Source organism: Rhinopithecus roxellana, chromosome 8 (assembly GCF_007565055.1).
Source record: "Rhinopithecus roxellana isolate Shanxi Qingling chromosome 8, ASM756505v1, whole genome shotgun sequence".
Lineage (NCBI taxonomy): Eukaryota > Metazoa > Chordata > Mammalia > Primates > Cercopithecidae > Rhinopithecus > Rhinopithecus roxellana.
Window position 1 is genome coordinate 117,316,156 of NC_044556.1, and position 20,082 is coordinate 117,336,237.

General features: G+C 38.6%; 1 protein-coding gene across 5 annotated transcripts in view; it reads left to right on the forward strand.

Annotated features, from left to right (window-relative positions):
• Positions 1 to 20,082, forward strand: part of POU2F1 (POU class 2 homeobox 1) — a 204,459-nt gene that overhangs the window by 127,606 nt on the left and 56,771 nt on the right. For all 5 annotated transcript variants that reach the window (XM_010371799.2, XM_030936357.1, XM_030936354.1 and 2 more), the window contains 2 exons: positions 15,246 to 15,346; positions 19,879 to 19,932. In XM_010371799.2, the coding sequence (XP_010370101.1) occupies positions 15,246 to 15,346; positions 19,879 to 19,932 (155 nt within the window). The remainder of the gene's footprint in view (positions 1 to 15,245; positions 15,347 to 19,878; positions 19,933 to 20,082) is intronic.

Here is a 20,082-nt window from a genome sequence, read left to right on the forward strand (position 1 = left end):
TCTTTTGTTGGAAATTGGCTATTTACAAATATTTTCCAGGGTTCCAGAAAATTCAGTTCTCTGCAGCCAACTTTCTTACTCTGATTTAATTCTATTTTGTCATCTGTGTGATTCTGATACTTGGTCTGAGACCTGTAGTAACAAATATATTTCCATGCATTTAGCTAAAGAACCTGGGGAACTGACATTGCAAAAGACAGATTTTTTTCTTTTTAAAGTGTCATGATTTCCTTCAGATGTCGCTGGGTCCTGAACAGATGAGGCAGGAGAATTGCTTGAACCCGAGAGGTAGAGGTTGCAGTGAGCCAAGATCTTGCCACTGCACTTCAGCCTGGGCGACAGAGCAAGACTCCTTCTCAAAAAAAAAAAAAGAAAGAAAATGTATTATCTGTGTTAGGCTGGGCACGGTGGCTCACTCACGCCTGTAATCCCAGCACTTTGGGAGGCCGAGGCGGGCGGATCTCCTGAGGTCAGGAGTTCGAGACCAGCTTGACCAACATGGAGAAACCTCGTCTCTACTAAAAATGCAAAATTAGCCAGGCATGGTGGTGCATGCCTATAATCCCTGCTACTCGGGAGGCTGAGGCAGGAGAATCGCTTGAACCCAAGAGGCCAAGGTTGCAGTCAGCCGAGATCATGCCACTGCACTCCAGCCTGGGCAACAAAATCGAAAGTCCATCTCAAAAAAAAAGTATTATCTGTGTTTTAATTTCTGGACTCAAAGGGATTAATGTTGGCCAGGCGTGGTGGCTCACACCTGTAATCCCAGCACTTTGGGAGGCTGAGGTGGGTGGATCACCTAAGGTCAGGACCTCTAGACCAACCTGGCCAACATGGTGAAACCCCATCCCTACTAAAAATACAGAAAATTAACCGGGTGTGGTGGCACGTGCCTGTAATCCCAGCTCCTCAGGAGGCTGAGACAGGAGAATTGCTTGAACCTGGGAGGCGGAGGTTGCAGTGAGCTGAAATTGTGCCACTGCACTCCATCTTGGGCAGCAAGAGCGAAACTCTGTCTCAAACAAAAAACAAAATTAGCTGGACATGGTGACACATGCCTGTAATCTCAGCTACTTGGGAGGCTGAGGCAGGAGAATCACTTGAACCTGGGAGGTGGAGTTTGCAGTGAGCCGAGATCGCGCCACTGCACTCCAGCCTGGTCAACAAGAACAAAACACCGTCTTAAAAAAAAAAAGAAAAGAAACTATTAATGTTATATCTTAAGTAATAATCAAGCATCCTAAGAAAAAAACAGATTTTATAGGAGTTAAGATTTGGGAATTATTATTTATAGTTAGGCTGGCCCTTAAACTCTTCTTGAAGGAAGTAGATTCCAGGCTGGATGTTGCATAATGACTTGGACTTTCAGAGCTAGAGAGGAGGGTGAAGGATATCTGCATTTTCATCCTATTTGAGGGTTTCACCTTAGCTTTTTCCCTGACTCTCCTCTCCTCCCTCCCACCTCTTCTTTTCTCCTTCTTTCCCTAATGTGTTATGTTTCCTCTCTCATTTATACATTTTAAAATGAATGTTCATAGGATATAGATTTCCATTCTCATTTGTGGAGAAATGACAACAGGAATAAGATAAAGGAGAGGACTGTCCTCCCACCATAAAAATAAGTGCACACCTGGGCAGAATTCAAACAGCAGAAGTGTGTCTCTTTTAAGAGACTGGAGACTGATCGCTGTGGAGATGACACAGAAGGATAGATTGAAAGGATGCCCATTTGAGGAAAATTTTAGCAATAAAAATTTAAACTGTTATTGCAACTTAATGGTAATACTCATCATGGTACAGAATTTGAAAAATATAGAATAATGTATTCACTATTAACATTTTGATGCATTTCCTGTTTGCAGACATTTTTTGACAGAGTTCTCCTTTATAAAATGTAGTATTTCTTGTGGGCTATAAAATTTGATTCTTTTTTAAAAACTTTATTTTAATGTAAAAGAAATATAGTTGAAGTAGCTAGCTGTGAGGTAGATACCAAAGGCCCAGAATTCTACTACTTTATCATCTTATGTCCCCTTACGAGCCTGATCATGGCCTCAATTACTGATTTATCACTTAGTTAATATTTGTGAATGAGCATTGAATTGGAGTCCTTGGTCATTGGATGGTTTAGTAGAAAGAGCAATTGGGAGAGAGCTGGGGGCAGGGTTGCTAGACAGATCCGTGGAAGGCTTGGAATTTTAGTCTGAGCTCCCATTACTACCCAGCTTGGTTATTTCAGTGGAAGTCTTTCTGTATATTAGAAAAAATTTCTTATTTGTAAAACAAGGAGCTTGGTTAGTTCTTTTTAATGTCCCTTTCAGCTTTACCATTTCCAAAATATGAAATAAATAGAATCATATGGATGTACCCTTTGAATCTGACTGCTTTTACTTAGTATAGCGGGCTTGAGATTCATATTCATCTGTGTCATGTGTACTTTAGCCCAATTTTATTTCTTCCCTCACTCCCAAAAAATGTTGAGGAAGTACCAAATGTCTTTTCATAGTAAGAAGGTTTAGATTATTGCTTTTGGGTTAGAGAGATGGGAAACATGAAAGAAAGTAGCATTTGAGCTGAGCACTGAAAGACGTTTAAATGCCTGAATCCTGTGCAAAGCTGAGTAATATGAACTGTTCATGAAGGGAAGAAACCTTTGCCTATTTGACCCTTGACTGCTGGCTATGAAGAGAGAAACAGAACTTTCTGGGAAATGAGGACTCTCCAATGCTTGAAGTTAATATAAATCCAACTGTCTCTCAGCTGGGTCTTCACTGTCACTGGTGCTAACCTTGGATTCACCTATAATTTATTCCCTGTCACATTTTTCATTGCATATTTCCAATCTTTTCTATTTCTGTTTTCCTCTTTCATTTTCTGAAAATATCTGCCTTTTGATTACTGAAAAATTGTAGTTGTCTGAGTTGAGCCTCAACACCTCCCTCTTCAATACTTTACATTTTTCTGTTTTTACCTACCTTCTCCTTTTCTTTTGCATCTAACAAAGAAATATCTCTCTTTCCCCCCACCACCTCCATTATTTGAATTGTAGTCTTCTCACACCTTTCAGGTTTCTGCCCTATCTTTTAACCTGCTATTGCTCTTACCTCTTCAGCATATCCCTTCCCACAGACAGTCTTTAAGTTTGCTCAGGTTTCATCAACCTCCTTCCACCCTATCTACCCCTTTGAATTATCATCCTCACACTGTCCCACCAATACCTGACTTATGAAAGAAACGATCCTCACTCACCACCTTGGCTTCATTATTACCTGCTTTTGCCTTTATTCCTTGCAATCTGGATGTGTACCTAAAATTTTGTTGCATGGTTTTTTTATTGTTGATTCTTTTACGATTTTATGCAAAAGTAATTGTAAAAACTTGTATGTAAACGTGAATGTAGTGTTTAAGCACTCATATCTACCACTGTGGCCATAAGGTAGAATGTTACTGTTCCTCAGAAGGCTTCTATAGGCCCACCCTGAACATATTCCATTCTTCTGCCACAAAAATAACCACCATCCTGAAGTTAGCATTAATGGTGACATTGCTTTTCACTCAAAATATTTTTCCGTCTACATATTTATCCTCAAATAACACATTACTTAGATTTGCCTGTGTCCATAATGTAAATTGAATTACACTGTACCATGGATATTTTATTACTGGTTTCTTTTGCTCAACATTATGTGTTTGAGATTCATCCATGTTAGTACATATACCTTATAATTGATTTTCACTTGATAATATCCCATTGTATACATTAGAATGTTTCTGTTTATTCCGTTGTTGATGGACATTTGGGTTATTTCTAGGCTTTTGCTATTACAAATAATACGGCTGTAAATGACTTTTTTGAGACGGAGTCTCGCTCTGTCGCCCAGGCTGGAGTGCAGTGGCCGGATCTCAGCTTACTGCAAGCTCCGCCTCCCGGGTTCCCGCCATTCTCCTGCCTCAGCCTCCCAAGTAGCTGGGACTACAGGCGCCTGCCACCTCGCCCGGCTAGATTTTTGTATTTTTTAGTAGAGACGGGGTTTCACCGTGTTAGCCAGGATGGTCTCGATCTCCTGACCTCGTGATCCGCCCGTCTCGGCCTCCCAAAGTGCTGGGATTACACGCTTGAGCCACCGCGCCCGGCCTGTACTTATTTCTTGATACATATATGTGAAAAAGTCCCCAGAGTATTTTATTTATTCTTATTATTTTTTATTTTTTTGACAGAATCTCACTCTGTCACCCAGGCTGGAGTGCAGTGGCGTGATCTCAGCTCACTGCAGTCTCTGCCTCGCGAGTTCAAGCAATTCTCCTGCCTCAGTCTCCCTAGTAGCTGGGATTTCAGGCATCCTCCACCACGCCTGGCTAATTTTTATATTTTTAGTAAAGACAGGGTTTCACCATGTTGGCCAGGCTGGTCTCAAACTCCTGACCTCAGGTGATCTGCCCGTCTCGGCCTCCCAAAGTGCTGGGATTACAGGCGTGAGCCACTGCACCTAGAGTATTTTCTTAGTAGTGTTATTGCTGAACTTGTTCTAGTGTTACTTAGTACTGCCAGCCAGTTTTCCAGAGCATTTGTACTGTTTTATACTGCTACTAATAGCGGCTGGGATTAACCAACTTTGCAATTTTAGCCAGTTTATCAGGTATAAAATGATACCTAATTGGGGTTTTAATTTGCATTTCCATAGTTTCCAAGCAGATTGAACATCTTTTTCTGTGTTTATGGGCCATCTGTGTTTCTTCTTTGTTAAATTCCTATTCATTTATTTTGCCTGTTTTTTCTATTGGGTTGACTTTTTCTTATCGACTCATAGGAGTTCTTTGTGTATTCTCATTACTAATCCTTTGTTGTTTGTATGGATTGTAAATATTTTCTTTTTTAAATTCACTTTGTGTAGCCCTTTGATGAGCTTTAATTTTAAAGTAAATTTATGTGTTTTCATCTTTTGATTCTTGATAAAGAAATTCTTCACTTTCCCAAGGTTAGAATGATATTCTTTTATGTTATCTTCTAAGAATGTTATAATTTCGCATTTCACATTTTGGCTTTCAATCCTTCTGAAATTTTCTTTTTTTTTTTTTTTTTAGTACAGTGTAATGTGTCTAGTTTTTTTTTTTTTTTTTTTCCCAAATAGATACCCAGCTACCCCTTTATTGAAAACTCCACCTCTCCTCATTGATCTGTCATGTTTCATCCTTTCCTCACCTCTGTCATGTTTCAAGTGTTCATAGATGTCTGTACCTCTGTCTCTAGACTCTGCACTGGTATATGTGTTGATCCCTACACTAATACCACCCTGCCCCAATTATTATTGCTCTGTAAATGTTAATATCTTTATGATCTATGTCTACATGTTTTAAAGAACATCTTGGCCCCATGCCATTCTATGTAAATTTTAGAATGAACTTGTTAAGTTCTACCCCTCCGCTCCAAAAAAAGACAAAGAGAGAAAATAATTTCTTGAGATTTTGATGTGAAGTTACTTTGAATCCATAGGTAAGTTTAGGGAGAACTGACATTTTTACAGTATTGAGCTGGCATCTGTCTATACAACTGGCATACTACAGTAACTGCACATTTTTAATCACTGGTTTTTTTTCACTATGTTTCTCAAGCTGGTGTCAAACTCCTGGCCTTAAGCGATCCTCCCACCTCTCAAATCTCTGGGATTATAAGTGTGAGCCTCCATGGCCAGCCATGTCTTTGTTTTTAAATAAAGTTTTATAATTTTCTGTCTATGGAACTTGCTATATTTTAATAGATTTATTTTCAGGACTTTATGTCTTTTAAGTGTTTATAAATAAAATCTTTAAAAATTGTTTTCATTTGGAATATACAAAGACAATTTTATTATTATTATTTTTTGAGACAGGGTCTCACTTTGTTGCCCACACTGGAGTGCAGTGGCAGGATCACAGCTCACTGCAGCCTCGACTTCCCACAGCCTCCCACCTCAGCCTCCTAAGTAGCTGGGACTATTGATGCATCCCACTATGCCTACCTAACTTTTTTTTTTTTTTCTTTGTAGAGACAGGGTTTCACCATGTTGCCCAGGCTGGTCTCCGACTCCTGGGTTCAAGGGCTCTGCCTACCTTGGCTCACGCCTGCTGGGATTACAGGTGTGAGCCACCCCGCCCAGCCACAAAGGCAATTTTAAAGTAGATTTTGTGTGCTGCAGCCTCATTAAACTCTCTTATTCTAATAGTAAGTTATGAGATTCCTTAGACTATTCTGTACACACAGTCAAATCACCTGGAAAGGGTTTTATTTTGTTTTTTCCAACTCAGATGTTTTCTTTTTTGTCTTGTTTTGCTGGATAGGCCTTGGAGTATGATAGACGTAGTAGTAGTGTTACCAGTGGCAAATATCCAAGTTTTACAGCATCAAATGTATTACCGGTAGAAGGTATTTGAGTTACTGGTGGCAAATATGTACGGGTCTGCAGCAACTTCAATTCTTGCCTCCTCAGAAGAAAGAATTCAACTGAGGGGCATAAGGCAGAAGAAGAGACCAAGGCGAGTTTCAGAGCATGAGTGGAAGTTTATTTAAAAAGGCTTTAGAACAGGAAAGAAAGGAAAGCACACTTAGAAGAGTCCCAAGCAGGCACCGAGGTCAAGTGCAGTGTTTAACCTTGATCCTGGGACTTTATAGGCTGGCCTCTTTCCCATGATTCTTCTCTTGAGATGGGCTGCCCACATGTGTAATGCTGTCCTTACCCTTGGGAGGTGAGCATGTACAGTGTGTTTAGGAAGTTGTAGGTATGCCCATCTGAGACTTTCTTCCCTTTTCTGGTGGTGTGCCCCCAGAAGGTCATACTCCGCCATTTTGTCTCTTAATGCACATGCCCAAGAAATTCTCCCTGGTGCCTGCCTTCACTTACCACTTTAGTGCAACAAGTGTGGACCATTAGGAAATGGCCTCTCCCTGAAGCCCGCTGCCAATGTATCACTTAGAGAGGCAATATGAAAACTGCCAGACCATCACCCCACATTCCTAGTGGGCAGGGGAAGAGCCCTCTGCCCTGCTCATGCCTGTCTACCTACTGTAACAGTAATTGTCCCCCTTATCTTGTTCTCAATCTTAAAGGAAATGCTTTTAATTTTTCACCATAAACTATGATGTTTATTTATTTATTTTAATGCTTATTCTTTATCAAGTTAAAGAAACTTATATTCCTATGCCAAGATTGCCCCTCCCCACTTCTTTTTGAGACAGGGTCTCACTTTGTTCCCCAGGCAGGAGTGCAGTGGTGTGAGGTGGGCTCACTGTGGCCTCGACCTTCTGGGTTCAAGCAATCCTCCGACCTCAGCCCCAGTTGCTGGGACTACAGGTGTGCACCACCACGCCTGGCTGACTTTTGTATTTGGTAGAGATGGGGTTTCATCACGTCACCCAGGCTTGTCTCAAACTCCAGAGCTCAAATAATCCACCTGCCTCAGTCTCCCAAAATACTAGGATTACAGGCGTGAACCAGCGCACCCAGTCCCAATGCCAAGAATTTTTATCGTAAGTGGGCATTGAATTTGTCTAAGGGCTTTATGCATCTTTTGAGATTTCTATGTGATTCCCCCCCTTCCCCACCCTTTATTGAACTTGATGAATCCTATTAATTTTTTGTTTGTTTGTTTGTTTGTTTTGAGACAGAGTCTTACTCTGTCTCCAGGCTGGAGTGCAATGGTGCTATCTCGGCTCACTGCAACCTCCGCTTCCTGGGTTCAAGTAATTCCCCTGCCTCCTCAGCCTCCTGAGTAGCTGGGACTACAGGTGCGCGCCACTACACCCAACTAATTTTTGTATTTTTAGTAGAGATGGGATTTCACCATGTTGGCCAGGATGGTCTCGATCTCTTGACCTCGTGATCCTCCCGTCTCGGCCTCCCAAAGTGCTGGGATTACAGGCATGAGCCACCGCACCTGACCTAATGGATCTTTTTTTCTTTTTTTATTGCCCAGGCTGGAGTGCAGTGGCACGATCTCGGCTCACTGCAACGTCTGCCCCCCATGTTGAAGTGATTCTCCTACCTCAGACTCCCTAGATCTACCTTAGCCATAATATTTTATCTTAGTAGATTAGGTTTGCTATTATTATTTAGTGTTTTTTCATATACGTTTATGAATGAAACTGGCTTGCATTTATCTTTTTCACACTTTATCAGGTTATGGTATCAAGGTTATACTGGTCTCATAAAATGAGTTAGAAGTGTTTCTGGTTTGGTATTCTCTGGAAATGTTTGTGGAAGATTGGAATTATTCTTTGAATTTTTGGAAGCACTTGGGTAAAATCAACAAGGCTTTTTATTCTCTTCTTGGGAAGATTTTTACTTACCTACTAATTCAGTTTCTTTAAATGCTGTGGGACTCTATAGATTTTCTGTTTCTTCTTGAGTCAGTCTTGATAAGTTATATTTTCTATAGAGTTATTCATTTTTAAGTTTTAATTTTATTGACATGAAATGCTTCACAATATATTCTTAATCTTTTTATTATCTGCAGCATTTTTTTCTCTTTTTTTGAGACAAGTTCTGACTGTGCTGCTCAGGCTCGTCTTGAACTCCTCCCATCAAGCAATTCTCCTGCTTCAGCCTCTCTAGAGTGCTGGAATACAGACTTGAGCTACTGCACCTGACCTGCAATAATTTTTGATAAGCCTTTTTTGTAACACTTACATTGTTTGCTTGCTCCTTCTCTCTTATTTTCTTGTTCCATCTTACCAGAAGTTTGTAAGTTACAATGTGACAGGATTCTTTTGAAAGAACCAAGTTGGTGATTCTATTATGTGGAAGTTTTTTTATGGTATTCATTATTGGTCTTACCTTTATTATTACCTTTCCTCTATTTTCTTTGGATTTATTTCCCAGTGCTCTTATCCTTATCTTCTCTGTACCATTTAATAGTATTAAACCACTTCAACCTTGTAGCTTTCTCATCCCTGGCTCCTGAAACACACTAGTCTTTTTTTAAAAAAAAAAAACTAGCTTTAGATGTAGGGGGTAAACGCACAGGTTTGTTACATGGGTATATTGCCTGATGCTGAGGTTTGGGATTTTAATGATTCTGTCACCCAAGTAGCAAACCTAGTAACTATAGGTAGTTTTTTAGCCCTTGCCTTCTCCTTCCCTTCCCAGTTTTGGAATCCCTAGTGTCTGTTTCCTTCTTTGTATCTTACGTGTTTAACTCCCACTTAAATGTGAGAATATGTGGTATTTGGTTTTCTGTTCCTGTGTTAATTCACTTAATGGCCTCCAGCTACATCCGTATTACTGCATGGATTTCGTTCATTTATGGCTGCATAGTATTCCGTGGTGCATATGTAACACATTTTCTTTATCCAATCCACTGTTTTGGGCACCTGGGTTGATTGCCATGTCTTTGCTATTGTGAATAGTGCTGTGATAAACATGCAAAATGCAGGTGTCTTTGGGTAGAACGATTTATTTTTCTTTAGGTATATATCCAGTAATGGGATTGCTAGGTCGAATGGTAGTGCTGTTTTTAGTTCTTTGAGAAATTGCCAAACTGCTGTCCACAAGGACTGAACTGATTTGCATTCCCACCAACAGTGTGTGTATGTGTTTTTTTTTTCAGCCCTTGTCAACATTTGTGGATTGTTTTTTTTCTTTTACTTTTTAATAATAGTCTGCCTAGTGTGAGATGATCTCATTATTACTTTGATTTGCATTTCTGATGATAGTGATGTTGAGCATTTTTTCATGTTTGTTGACTGCTTGTATGTCTTCTTTTGAGACGTGTCTTCTTTTGTCACATGTCTGTCTTTGCCCGCTTTTTAATGAAGTTTTTTCTTTTCTTGTTGATTTAAGTTCCTTATAGGTTTTGGATATTAGTCCTTTTTTGGATGCATAGTTTGCTAATATTTTCTCCTATTCTGTAGGTTGTTTATTCTGTTGATAGTTTCTTTTGATAGTTGGTTTTTGGCCCCCAGTGTACCTTTCTCCTCAGTCCTGTCTCTTTAGTTTAATTAAATCCCAATTGTCCATTTTTATTTTTGTTGCATATGCTTTTGAGTACTTAGTCATAAATTCTTTGCTTAGGCCAATGTTTACAAGAGTATCTCCTAGGTTTTATTTTAAGGTTTTTATAGTTTGAGGTCTTACATGGAAGTATTTAATCCATTTTGAGTTAATTTTTATATGTAATGAGAGGTAGGGGTCCAGTTTCATTCTTCTGCATGTGGTTAGCCAGTTTTCCCAGCACCGTTATAGGGTACCTGTTCCCCATTGTTTATTTTTGTTGACTATGTCAAGGATCAGTTGGGTGTAGGTGTGGGGCTTTATTTTAGAGGTCTTTACTCTGTTATATTGGTCTGTGTATCTGTTTTTGTGCCCATACCATGCTGTTTCATTACAGTAGCCTTGTAGTATAGCTTGAAGTCAGGTAATGTGATACCTCTGGCTTTATTCTTTTTTGCTTAGGATTGCCTTGGCTATTCAGGCTCTTTTTGGTTCTATATGAATTTTAGAGTAGTTTCTTTCTAATTATGTAAAAAAATTTATGTTGGTAGTTTGATAAGACTAGTGTTGAATCTGTAGATTGCTTTGGGCAGTATAGACATTTTAATGGTACTGATTTTTCCAACCCTTGCACATCATGGAATTATTTTCTATTTGTTTGTGTCATCTGTGATTTCTTTTTTTTTTTTTTGAGACGGAGTCTCGCTCTGGCGCCCAGGCTGGAGTGCAGTGGCCGGATCTCGGCTCACTGCAAGCTCTGCCTCCCGGGTTTACACCATTCTCCTGCCTCAGCCTCCCGAGTAGCTGGGACTACAGGCGCCCGCCACCTCTCCCGGCTAGTTTTTTGTATTTTTTAGTAGAGACGGGGTTTCACTGTGTAGGCCAGGATGGTCTCGATCTCCTGACCTCGTGATCCACCCGTCTCGGCCTCCCAAAGTGCTGGGATTACAGGCTTGAGCCACTGCGCCCGGCTGTGATTTCTTTTAACAGTGTTCTTATGTAGTTCTCATAGATATCTTTCACCTCCTTGGTTAGATGTATTCCTAGCTGGTTTTATTTTATTTTATTTTATTTTTATTTTTATTTTTATTTTAGTGGCTGTTGTAAATGGGATTGTATTCTTGATTTGATTTTCAGCTTGAACATTATTGATACATAGGAATGCTACTGATTTTTGTACATTGATTTCGTATCCTGAGTCTGCTGAAGTCGTTTATCAGGTGTAGGAGTCTTTGAGCACAATCTTTAGATAATTTTACTTCCACTTTTGCTGTTCAGATGCTGTTTATTTGTTTCTCTTGCCTGATTGCTCTGGCAAGGACTTCCAGTACTATGTTGAATAGCAGTGGTGAGAGTGGACATCCTTGCCTTGTTCTTAGGGGAAGTGCTTTCAACTTTTGACTGTTCCATATGATACTGGCTATGAGTTTATCATAGATGGCTCTTATTATTTTGAGGTATGTTCCTTCAATGCCTAGTTTATTAGGAGTTTTTATTATACAGCGATTTTGGATTTTATTGAATGCTTTTTTCTGGTTCTATTGTGATGAGCATATGGTTTTTGTTTTCATTCTGTTTACGTAGTTAATCATGTACTGATTTGTATATGTTGAACCACCCTAGCATCCCCGGAATAAAGCCCCTTGATCATGAGGAATTGACTTTTTGATGTGCTACTGGATTTGGATTACTAGTATTTTGTTGAGGATTTTTGCGTCTATGTTCATCAGGGATGTTGGCCTGTAGTTTTCTATTTTTGTTGTATCATTGCCAGATTTAGGTACCAAGATGATGCTGGTTTCATAGAATAAGTTAGGGAGGAGTTCCTCCTACTTGATTTTTGGGGGATAGTTTCAGTAAAATTGGTACCAGCTCTTCTTTGTACAGCTGGTAAAATTTGACTGTGAATCTATCTGGTCCAGGGATTTTTTGGTTAAGTGTTTTGTTACTGATTTCGTTTAACTACTCGTTGCTGATCTGTTCTGGATTTCTGTAAACACGCGAGTCTTGAAGGGTTTTTTTCTACTTTTCTAACTGCTCCTTCTGTTTCTCTGTGTCTTCACATCTCCTAATATAGGTGCTCCTATTATGTCTCCTAATGTAGGGTGCTCCTTTTCTCCCAGGCACACAAAACCAAGTGCTATTTGGTTTTGGCCCCCAATGTACCTACCTCCACATTTCTATCTCATACTTAACTTCCAATTGGGGTATGTGTGTGTATCTGTTTCTCTCTCCTTTCCTTTTAGTTCAGTTTAGGTCTTTATGTTTTACAAGAATAATTTCCATGTAATAACTACTTTCTTCTACTCATCACCTCCCAATGGAGCCTCAGTTGCTACAGTAAAAGAGGTTAACCTGCCTTAGCACCTTAAATTCCTCTATTTATCTGAGTAGTTGTCTAAGTATTCTTTTTACCTTACTACCTTTGAATACTGTTTCGTATTCTGTTATGAGGTGGTAAGTCCAGTGTGGCCACAACGGGAGACATAAGAAAAGCTCAGAAAAACAAAGTTTATAATACTCACAGGTCCTAGATACAGGAGGCACAGCGCACCATGCACGGTCACATGGGGGAAGACACCAGAGTGGTGAGGAGGCAGAATATAGGAGTGAGTGGAAGGTTTAGGCCACTACCTTTCCTGGGGTTTTTAAGGGGAATAGTTAGGCTGAAACCTTTTGCAGTGGCACGATCGTAGCTGGTTGCAGCCTCAAACACCTGGGCTCAAAGGATCCTTCCTGCCTCAGCCTCTGAGTAGCTGGAATTAGAGGGGAAAGCCACCCACTGGCTCTAGGCCACTACCTTTGCTGGAGTTTCTGTGGGAAAGTCAGGACAGAGTAAGCAGTTTAGGATTGGCTAACTTCAATAATTTTGGAGGGCTTTGAGACCACCTAGGGGTGGTCTCTAGTTGCCTGGTACCTGGCCCTAGGATGAAGGCAGAATATTGCCTCTAGAGTCTGATTGAGAAAATACGGCTCTAGATTGGTTAGTTTGTGTATCAAAGACATGCTCCTGGCTGGGCCCTTTGCTGTCTCCAAGAATTGACTAAACCTGGGAGGGGCAGTCTCTCCCCAGCCAGAAAGGTTTTTATGATGTCAAAATATCATTTATTAAAAATGTAAGAACATTTTACAATACAGAGACCGTGCCTTCAGCTCATCCTCCCCCCAGAGGCAGAACCAGGGCACTTAAATACTATTACCAGTAGACCATTGTACCAGGGATACTAGACATCAGTCTCTCTGTATTATTTAGTGCTTTGTGACTTATAATTAGCTTTGATAGCATTTTTATGGCAACTTGAAAGTGGAACCAGTATATAGAATTTCCACAGACTCCATGAGAGTGGAATATTTGGTTCTCGAAGACCTCCTATTAGTAGCGTGTTAATCTTTTAAGTGCTTGTCTCTGTTTTTCAAAATCTCGTATTCTTTTAGCCTTGTTGATTTATTTAATATATCTTGAGCATGTTTCTCTAATGGTGAACAGTCTCTTTTTCCTCCAGTTTTATTGAGGTATGATTGACAAAATAATACAATGCTGTACTATCTTAAAATCTCCACAAAGGTACTGATGTCCTGCATAGGGATAGAGATAACAACTAATGACAAACGCACGACTTTAAAATAGTGACACTTCAACATGTAGCTTATGGAAGTGACTCTACTTGACTAGAATGTCGTTGTGGAAAAAAATAAGAAAAAAATAAAGGAGGTGACTCTAATTACATTTTATTTTCATGCAAGTTTTCAATTACTTGACACAAGCCTGCACTCAATTTTACAAACTATATATGTCTAAGTAGTTCTATAGTTTTCTATTTGTGGAAGACGTTAGGAAAAAATATAAGAAGCGATTTTATGAATTTTTAGAAAGTGAAATATTTATACATATCTTTTATAATTATCTCAAGGAAACAAATAGGGCTCTGATTCATGTGCTGTACCTAATTATTCATTCTTATTTAAGTAATACATCTGCCAGAAATTAGGATGTGTATATTGGCAGACGTTAGCACTGTCTTAGAAACACTGCTGTAGGGTTCTAACTTTGTGCTCTTCTGACTGGTCTGCTCTGGGTATGTGTGCACACATAGGTGTAAGGATGGGAAGATGGGGTATTTGAGTGGTAGGAAATGGAAGTGTAGAACCATATCCATGGTCTAGACAATTCTTACAGATTCCTGTGGTCTGTTATATTTTATTCAGTACATGATGTTCTGACTTTTTCTAAATAATAACCAGATATAGTAATTTGAAAACAATGTATTATAATACCTTAGAAAATATTTCTGGGTGTTAGGGTGGCATATCTTTCCATAAATTGGCCCTATTCTAATATCAGATCACAGCAGAAGTGGTTAAAAAGCGCTCGCATAACATTTTTATTTTCTTTCTTTCTTTTTTTTTTTTTGAGACAAGTTTTAGCTCTATCACCCAGGCTGGAGTGCAGTGGCGTGATCTTGGCTCACTGCAACCTCCATCTTCTGGGCTCAAGCCATTCTCCCTCAGCCTCCAGAGTAGCTGGGACTTCAGGCGCGCACCACCACACACCTGGCTGATATTTTATAGAGACGGGGTTTCACCATGCCACCCAGGCTGGTCTCGAACTCATAAACTCAAGCCATCTACCCACCTCGGCCTCCCAAAGTGCTGGGATTACAGGCATGAGCTATCACACTCAGCCTCGCATAACATTTTGAAAAATATAATTATAGCAGGGCCCTTGCTAATGAGATACATGCAGCAATCTGTTGTTTAGGATTAAAGGAATTAGTACAGCTATTGTTTTCTTTATGCTTATCATGGAAAAGGTTGCTTTTTGTCATCAGATTGCTATTCATTAAAGTGTTTGGAGTTAATAATAAGTCTTTCTTGCTCTTGGCAAAGTCACCAGTGAATTTCTTCTGTCTAAGCCACATATCAAGTAAGCTGAAAATAGAAGAGAGCCTCAGGGTCTCTTTGAACTCTGTTCCTATGCTAGCTGCTCCAGTCACTGCATTCACATCTAAATTTTCACACACCATCTTATGATTGTAATTTATTATTTATATTTTTGTTTCTGTTTCTTAAGCTTTATCAGTGTTTGTGTACTTGTCATGCAGTCCTGCTTTTATAAGATAAACCATTTTACTGTGTTTCCTTTCTTTTCAATCCCTTCGCCTTGGAGGTATTTAGGAAAGTACTTATGCAAAATAGGTGCCTGATGAATGTTGGTAACTGAAAGCTAGTGCTTTATTTCATTTATTTCTTTTAATAGTTGTAATTATTTTGCTTGCTTTCTAGGCACACAAACCAATGGTCTGGACTTTCAGAAGCAGCCTGTGCCTGTAGGAGGAGCAATCTCAACAGCCCAGGCGCAGGCTTTCCTTGGACATCTCCATCAGGTAGGAATGTTCTGCTCTACCATCAGTGAGAGTGAAAGATAGAGGCATAAAATACTGGGGCCTGAGGAAGTTATTTCAGAATGTGGAATCTTTTAACTTATTTAAAGCCTAGTGCTAATTATGTGTAATTGTGTCATTCTATTTGGTTAGTATGAAATCCTATAGTTTAGTTGAGTGTAGTCATTGACCCCACAGGTGTGTGGGTAACAAAAGAATTCCTTGTTGTGAATGGAATGTGTATAGTAACTGGTTTGCTGTTTTTATAAGTGGGTATCTGTGGCGGCTACCTGATGGTAGAAATTATCAAAATCATCCAAAAAGATGTAGCTACCATTGCCTGAGACCTGCTGTAAAAGGCTCTGAGCTGCAAGCTAATTTCTGTCCTCTAAAACAGTTCCAGACCATGACAGTTGATTTGGGCAACTACTCAGAGGCTTTTGCTTGACTGTCACCCCCGCCCCCTAGTTTGAGGTTCAAAAGACTCTGCCTCAACTTTATTAGCCTGTGTCACAACATTTTTTTCCCTGGGTCTAAAACAGACCATGAATTCTGTTCATTCATGTTTTAGCTATAATGTAGAGGGAACGGGAATAAAAAAACAAACACTGGTACTCAATAGTTTTGGGATATGGAAGCTGATTAAAAATGGAAAACAGTGAAAACAGTTGGGAGCTAGACTATCAGAGTGTCTCAACCCCTTGACTTATGTTCACAATTATATATTAGAGCAATATTTTGGTGGTCTACATGTGTTGATAGTAATGGTGCTAGTGATGATGCCTAATGATGGTGATGGTAGTGATTCAGTGAAAAACCTGTATGGACATAAGACCTCCCAGGTTACATATTAACATATTAAGTTACTGAGCACTGAATATATACATCTTACTAAAGTCTTTTCATCAAAATATGTCATCAGATCACCTAAACTAGAAAAGAAATTCTTCTACTTGAAAACAGGTAAAATCCTGGAAAGCTGTTCTAAAGCCCGTTTATTTGTTCACAGACTCAAAGGGATATCCTGTAGGCAGCAGTTATCATCTTCTGTTAGAGTGAGGCCTAATGGAACACTTTTACTCAGGCACATAGCTTTGTTTGTATATTTGAAATGGAAAAACTTTGACATTAACTTTCAGATAAAATATTAAGATGAATCAACATCTAAAATGGATTTAAAAATATTTTAAATATATCCTAGAAGAAAAAACTGTTTTCATGTTGATTTTTTTTCTAAGAACATATTCAAACCTCCACTAATTTTTCTGGGTTCCTAAGAGGAATAGCATTTTTGACAGAATTTAGTCAATTATTTGGACCTAGTAAGCATCTTTATCTAGCTTAAATATGTGGTGGTCCAAATGTATTAAAGACTCCCTGAGGGCGCACAGATGATGTGCAGTTTTCTCCCCACTGGGTCCAAATTCCGAGATGATTGCTACTCTCCCTGTACCAGCTCCGAAACCTCTAGATCTAGCCACTGATTACCAAAATCGTAGACCCTTCGATACCACCCAGACCACAGGACTGCAAACCAAAGAATTTTACTTGAAATTGCGACACCATTAAATCTCCCATCAAGACACAAGTCCTTGCCTCTGATTAGATACATAATTAACAGTGTGACACTTGCCTTCTATTTCTGGCTCCCTTATTGACAGAATTAGCACCTTGAACCTTTCCTTACCATAATTATAATATACATACACAAAACAGATGGTTTTAGGTCTGTTGCCCCATTCACTGTAAGTTCCATGAAAATGGAAACCTTTTGTTGTTTACCTGTATCCCAGCATTTACCAAAGAACCCCATAATACAACAGATGTTCAGTAATTATTTGTTGAATAAATTCATAGATGACTAAATGGTCAAGTATGAGACTACTGAGGAAGAAATGATTAGCTTAGCCTGTACAGTCTAAGACATTTCTCTCAGGGTGATTTTTGAGCTGAGTCTTGAAGGGTATTAGAAACTAGCTAAATGGAGTTGGTAAAGGAATGCTCTCTTTTTATTTTTAACTTCCTATTTTTAAAAAGCTTTCAAATCTATAAGAGTTACAACAATAGAACAGTGTTCATCTGAAAGCCCTTCCCCTAGAATCACCAATTGTTACTATTTTACCATATTTGCTTTATACCATATGTGTATATGTATGTATGTACACAAAATTTTTTTTTTTTTTTTTGAGATGAGATCTTATTATGTTGCCCAGGTTGATCTCCAACTCCTGAGCTCAAGTGATCTTCCTGCCTCCTATATAACTATGATTATAGGCGTATACCATGGCACCGAGCCAAAAATAATTTTTTTTGCTAACTCCTTTGAAAGTTGCAGACATTGTAACCATTTACTTGTAAATACTTTAGCATGTTTTTCATAAAAACAGCATTCTCTTATAAAACTACAGTGCTAATTTCAAATTCCAGAAATTTATCATTGATGCGATATCATTTTCCAATATTGGCCCATATTTATATACTTCCTGCCCACAATCCAATCCATACTTTGCATTTAGCTGTCATATCTGTTAAGTCTTCTTTAATCCAGAACAATTCCTCAGCATGTCTTTGTCTTTCATGATATTGGCATTTTTGAAGAATAGAAACCAGCTGTTTTATAGAATGCCCCTTTAACTTGAATATGTTTGATTGTTCCCTCAATGGCTGAATTCAAGTTACACATTTTTGAAAGGAATACAAGAGAAGTGATGCTGAGTCCCTCTCGGTGCATTCAGAAGCCATATCATATTGCTTTGTCCCATTATTGTGATATTAAGTTTGATTATTTTATTAAGGTAGTGTTTATCAGATTTGTCCACTGTAAATATGTTTTTTTGCCTCCTGGTAGGTAATACTCTGTGAGGCAGTACTTTAGACTGTATAAATATCCCGTTCCTCAACAAACTTTTACCCTGAAACGTAATAAGTAAAAACCACATAAAATTTTTGTCTTCTTCAAATCTTTGTACCTGAAGCTCTTTCCTTGGGCTCTTTTTGACTTCTTAGCCTTTAGGCCTTAAACATATTATCTCTTCAGATAGGCCTCTCCTGATTACACTATATTTTAAATGTGTTCTACATATGTCTTCAGATTTGGTTTTTTTGTTTTGTGTTGGAGGGTTCTCATCTACTAACAGGACTAGCAGTTTCAAATAAAGGACATAGTAGTCAATGCATTTTAGCTCTTAACTGTTTACTGAGCTCCATACCAACATTTATATTTAATCTCAGGACATCTTGATGCTATGTGGTATATACAAAATGAAACTCATTATCTTCCCTGTCCCTGTTAGTGGTACTAACATTTTCTATTTGCCCAGATTTGAACCCTGGAATAATGTATGACTCTCTTCTTTTCATCTAAATCCAGGCAGGATCCTTATGTAGTGCATTGCAGAGACTTGAATGTTTCCTGCTTTTTATTCCCACTGCCACCATTCTAGTTTAGTTTTCCATTTATTCTAGCCTAGTTTATATTCTCTTTCTCCCTTCTCAGTCTTTCTTTGTTTCAGGACAGCAGTATACACTAGTTATTTTGTAGTGTTTCTCAGTTTGGGTTTGTCTGATTTTCATCGTGATTAGATTCAGATTCTATACTTTTGTTAGGAATGCAGCATAAGCAATGCTGTATTCCTCTCAGTGCATCATAGCAGAAGGCATGTGTCTCCTTCCTGATGACTCATTTGTGCTCACTTGATTATTTGTCTGCCAGGTTTCTCCAATGAAAAGACACTATTTTACCCTTTGTAAGTATTAAATATCATTGGAGACATAGTTGAGAATATGTAAATATTCTGTTACTCCTCAGATTTCTCACCCATTAAGTTATCCATTGATGACTCTGCCTAAATCATAGTTATTATCATAGTTGCCAAATGATGGTTTTCTAATTCCATGTGTATCCTTATTTTCACATAACCATGATTTGAACTTCCTGAATGTATGAAATGTGTTAAATGTTTTGACAGACTTTTATGTGTGGTTTATAGGATAGATTTCTTATTTCGGCTAAGAGTTTTAAGTTATGATTATAAATGTTTTAAGGACTGGGCTGTGTGGGTGTGTAAATATATTTCTACTCTGGTGTATACATGGGACATTTGAAATTAAAATAAGTAGATGGTTCTGATTGTTTCTGATAATAAATGTATATAGATAGCTTATTATATGTTCTTTAACACAATGTGGAAGATTAATTAAATTTTTAGAATCTAAGCATTCTATGAATACAAACAGAAGGTTATATAAGGAGCATTCAATACAAGTGTGGCATGGCTGATAGTGTTCATTTAGTGTGGGAAAACTTCTTCAAAAAAAGATTAACAGCATTTTTCTGTGGGACCAGTGGGAGTGGGGTAGGGTGGGTTGAGAGGGGACTTAGCTTGTTCATAAAGTTTTAATTCCGTAAGACAGACCTCTTTGTCTTCTCAGTTCTAGCTCAGTGACACATAGTAGACCTAAAATATTTAGTGATGACAACCCCTTGTGATGAATGTCAACAGTATTAAACTAGAATTTCCCCTGATTACTTATAGGTCCAACTCGCTGGAACAAGTTTACAGGCTGCTGCTCAGTCTTTAAATGTACAGGTAAACTGGGACCTGGGATTATGGATCAATCTTTTATTTATTTTTTCTTACATTTTTCTAATTTTCTATAGTGAGCATATATTTTATAATAGAAAATGCTTAGAAGTATTACCTTTTTAAAATTAGTGGATCTCGTGAAGATTCAAATAA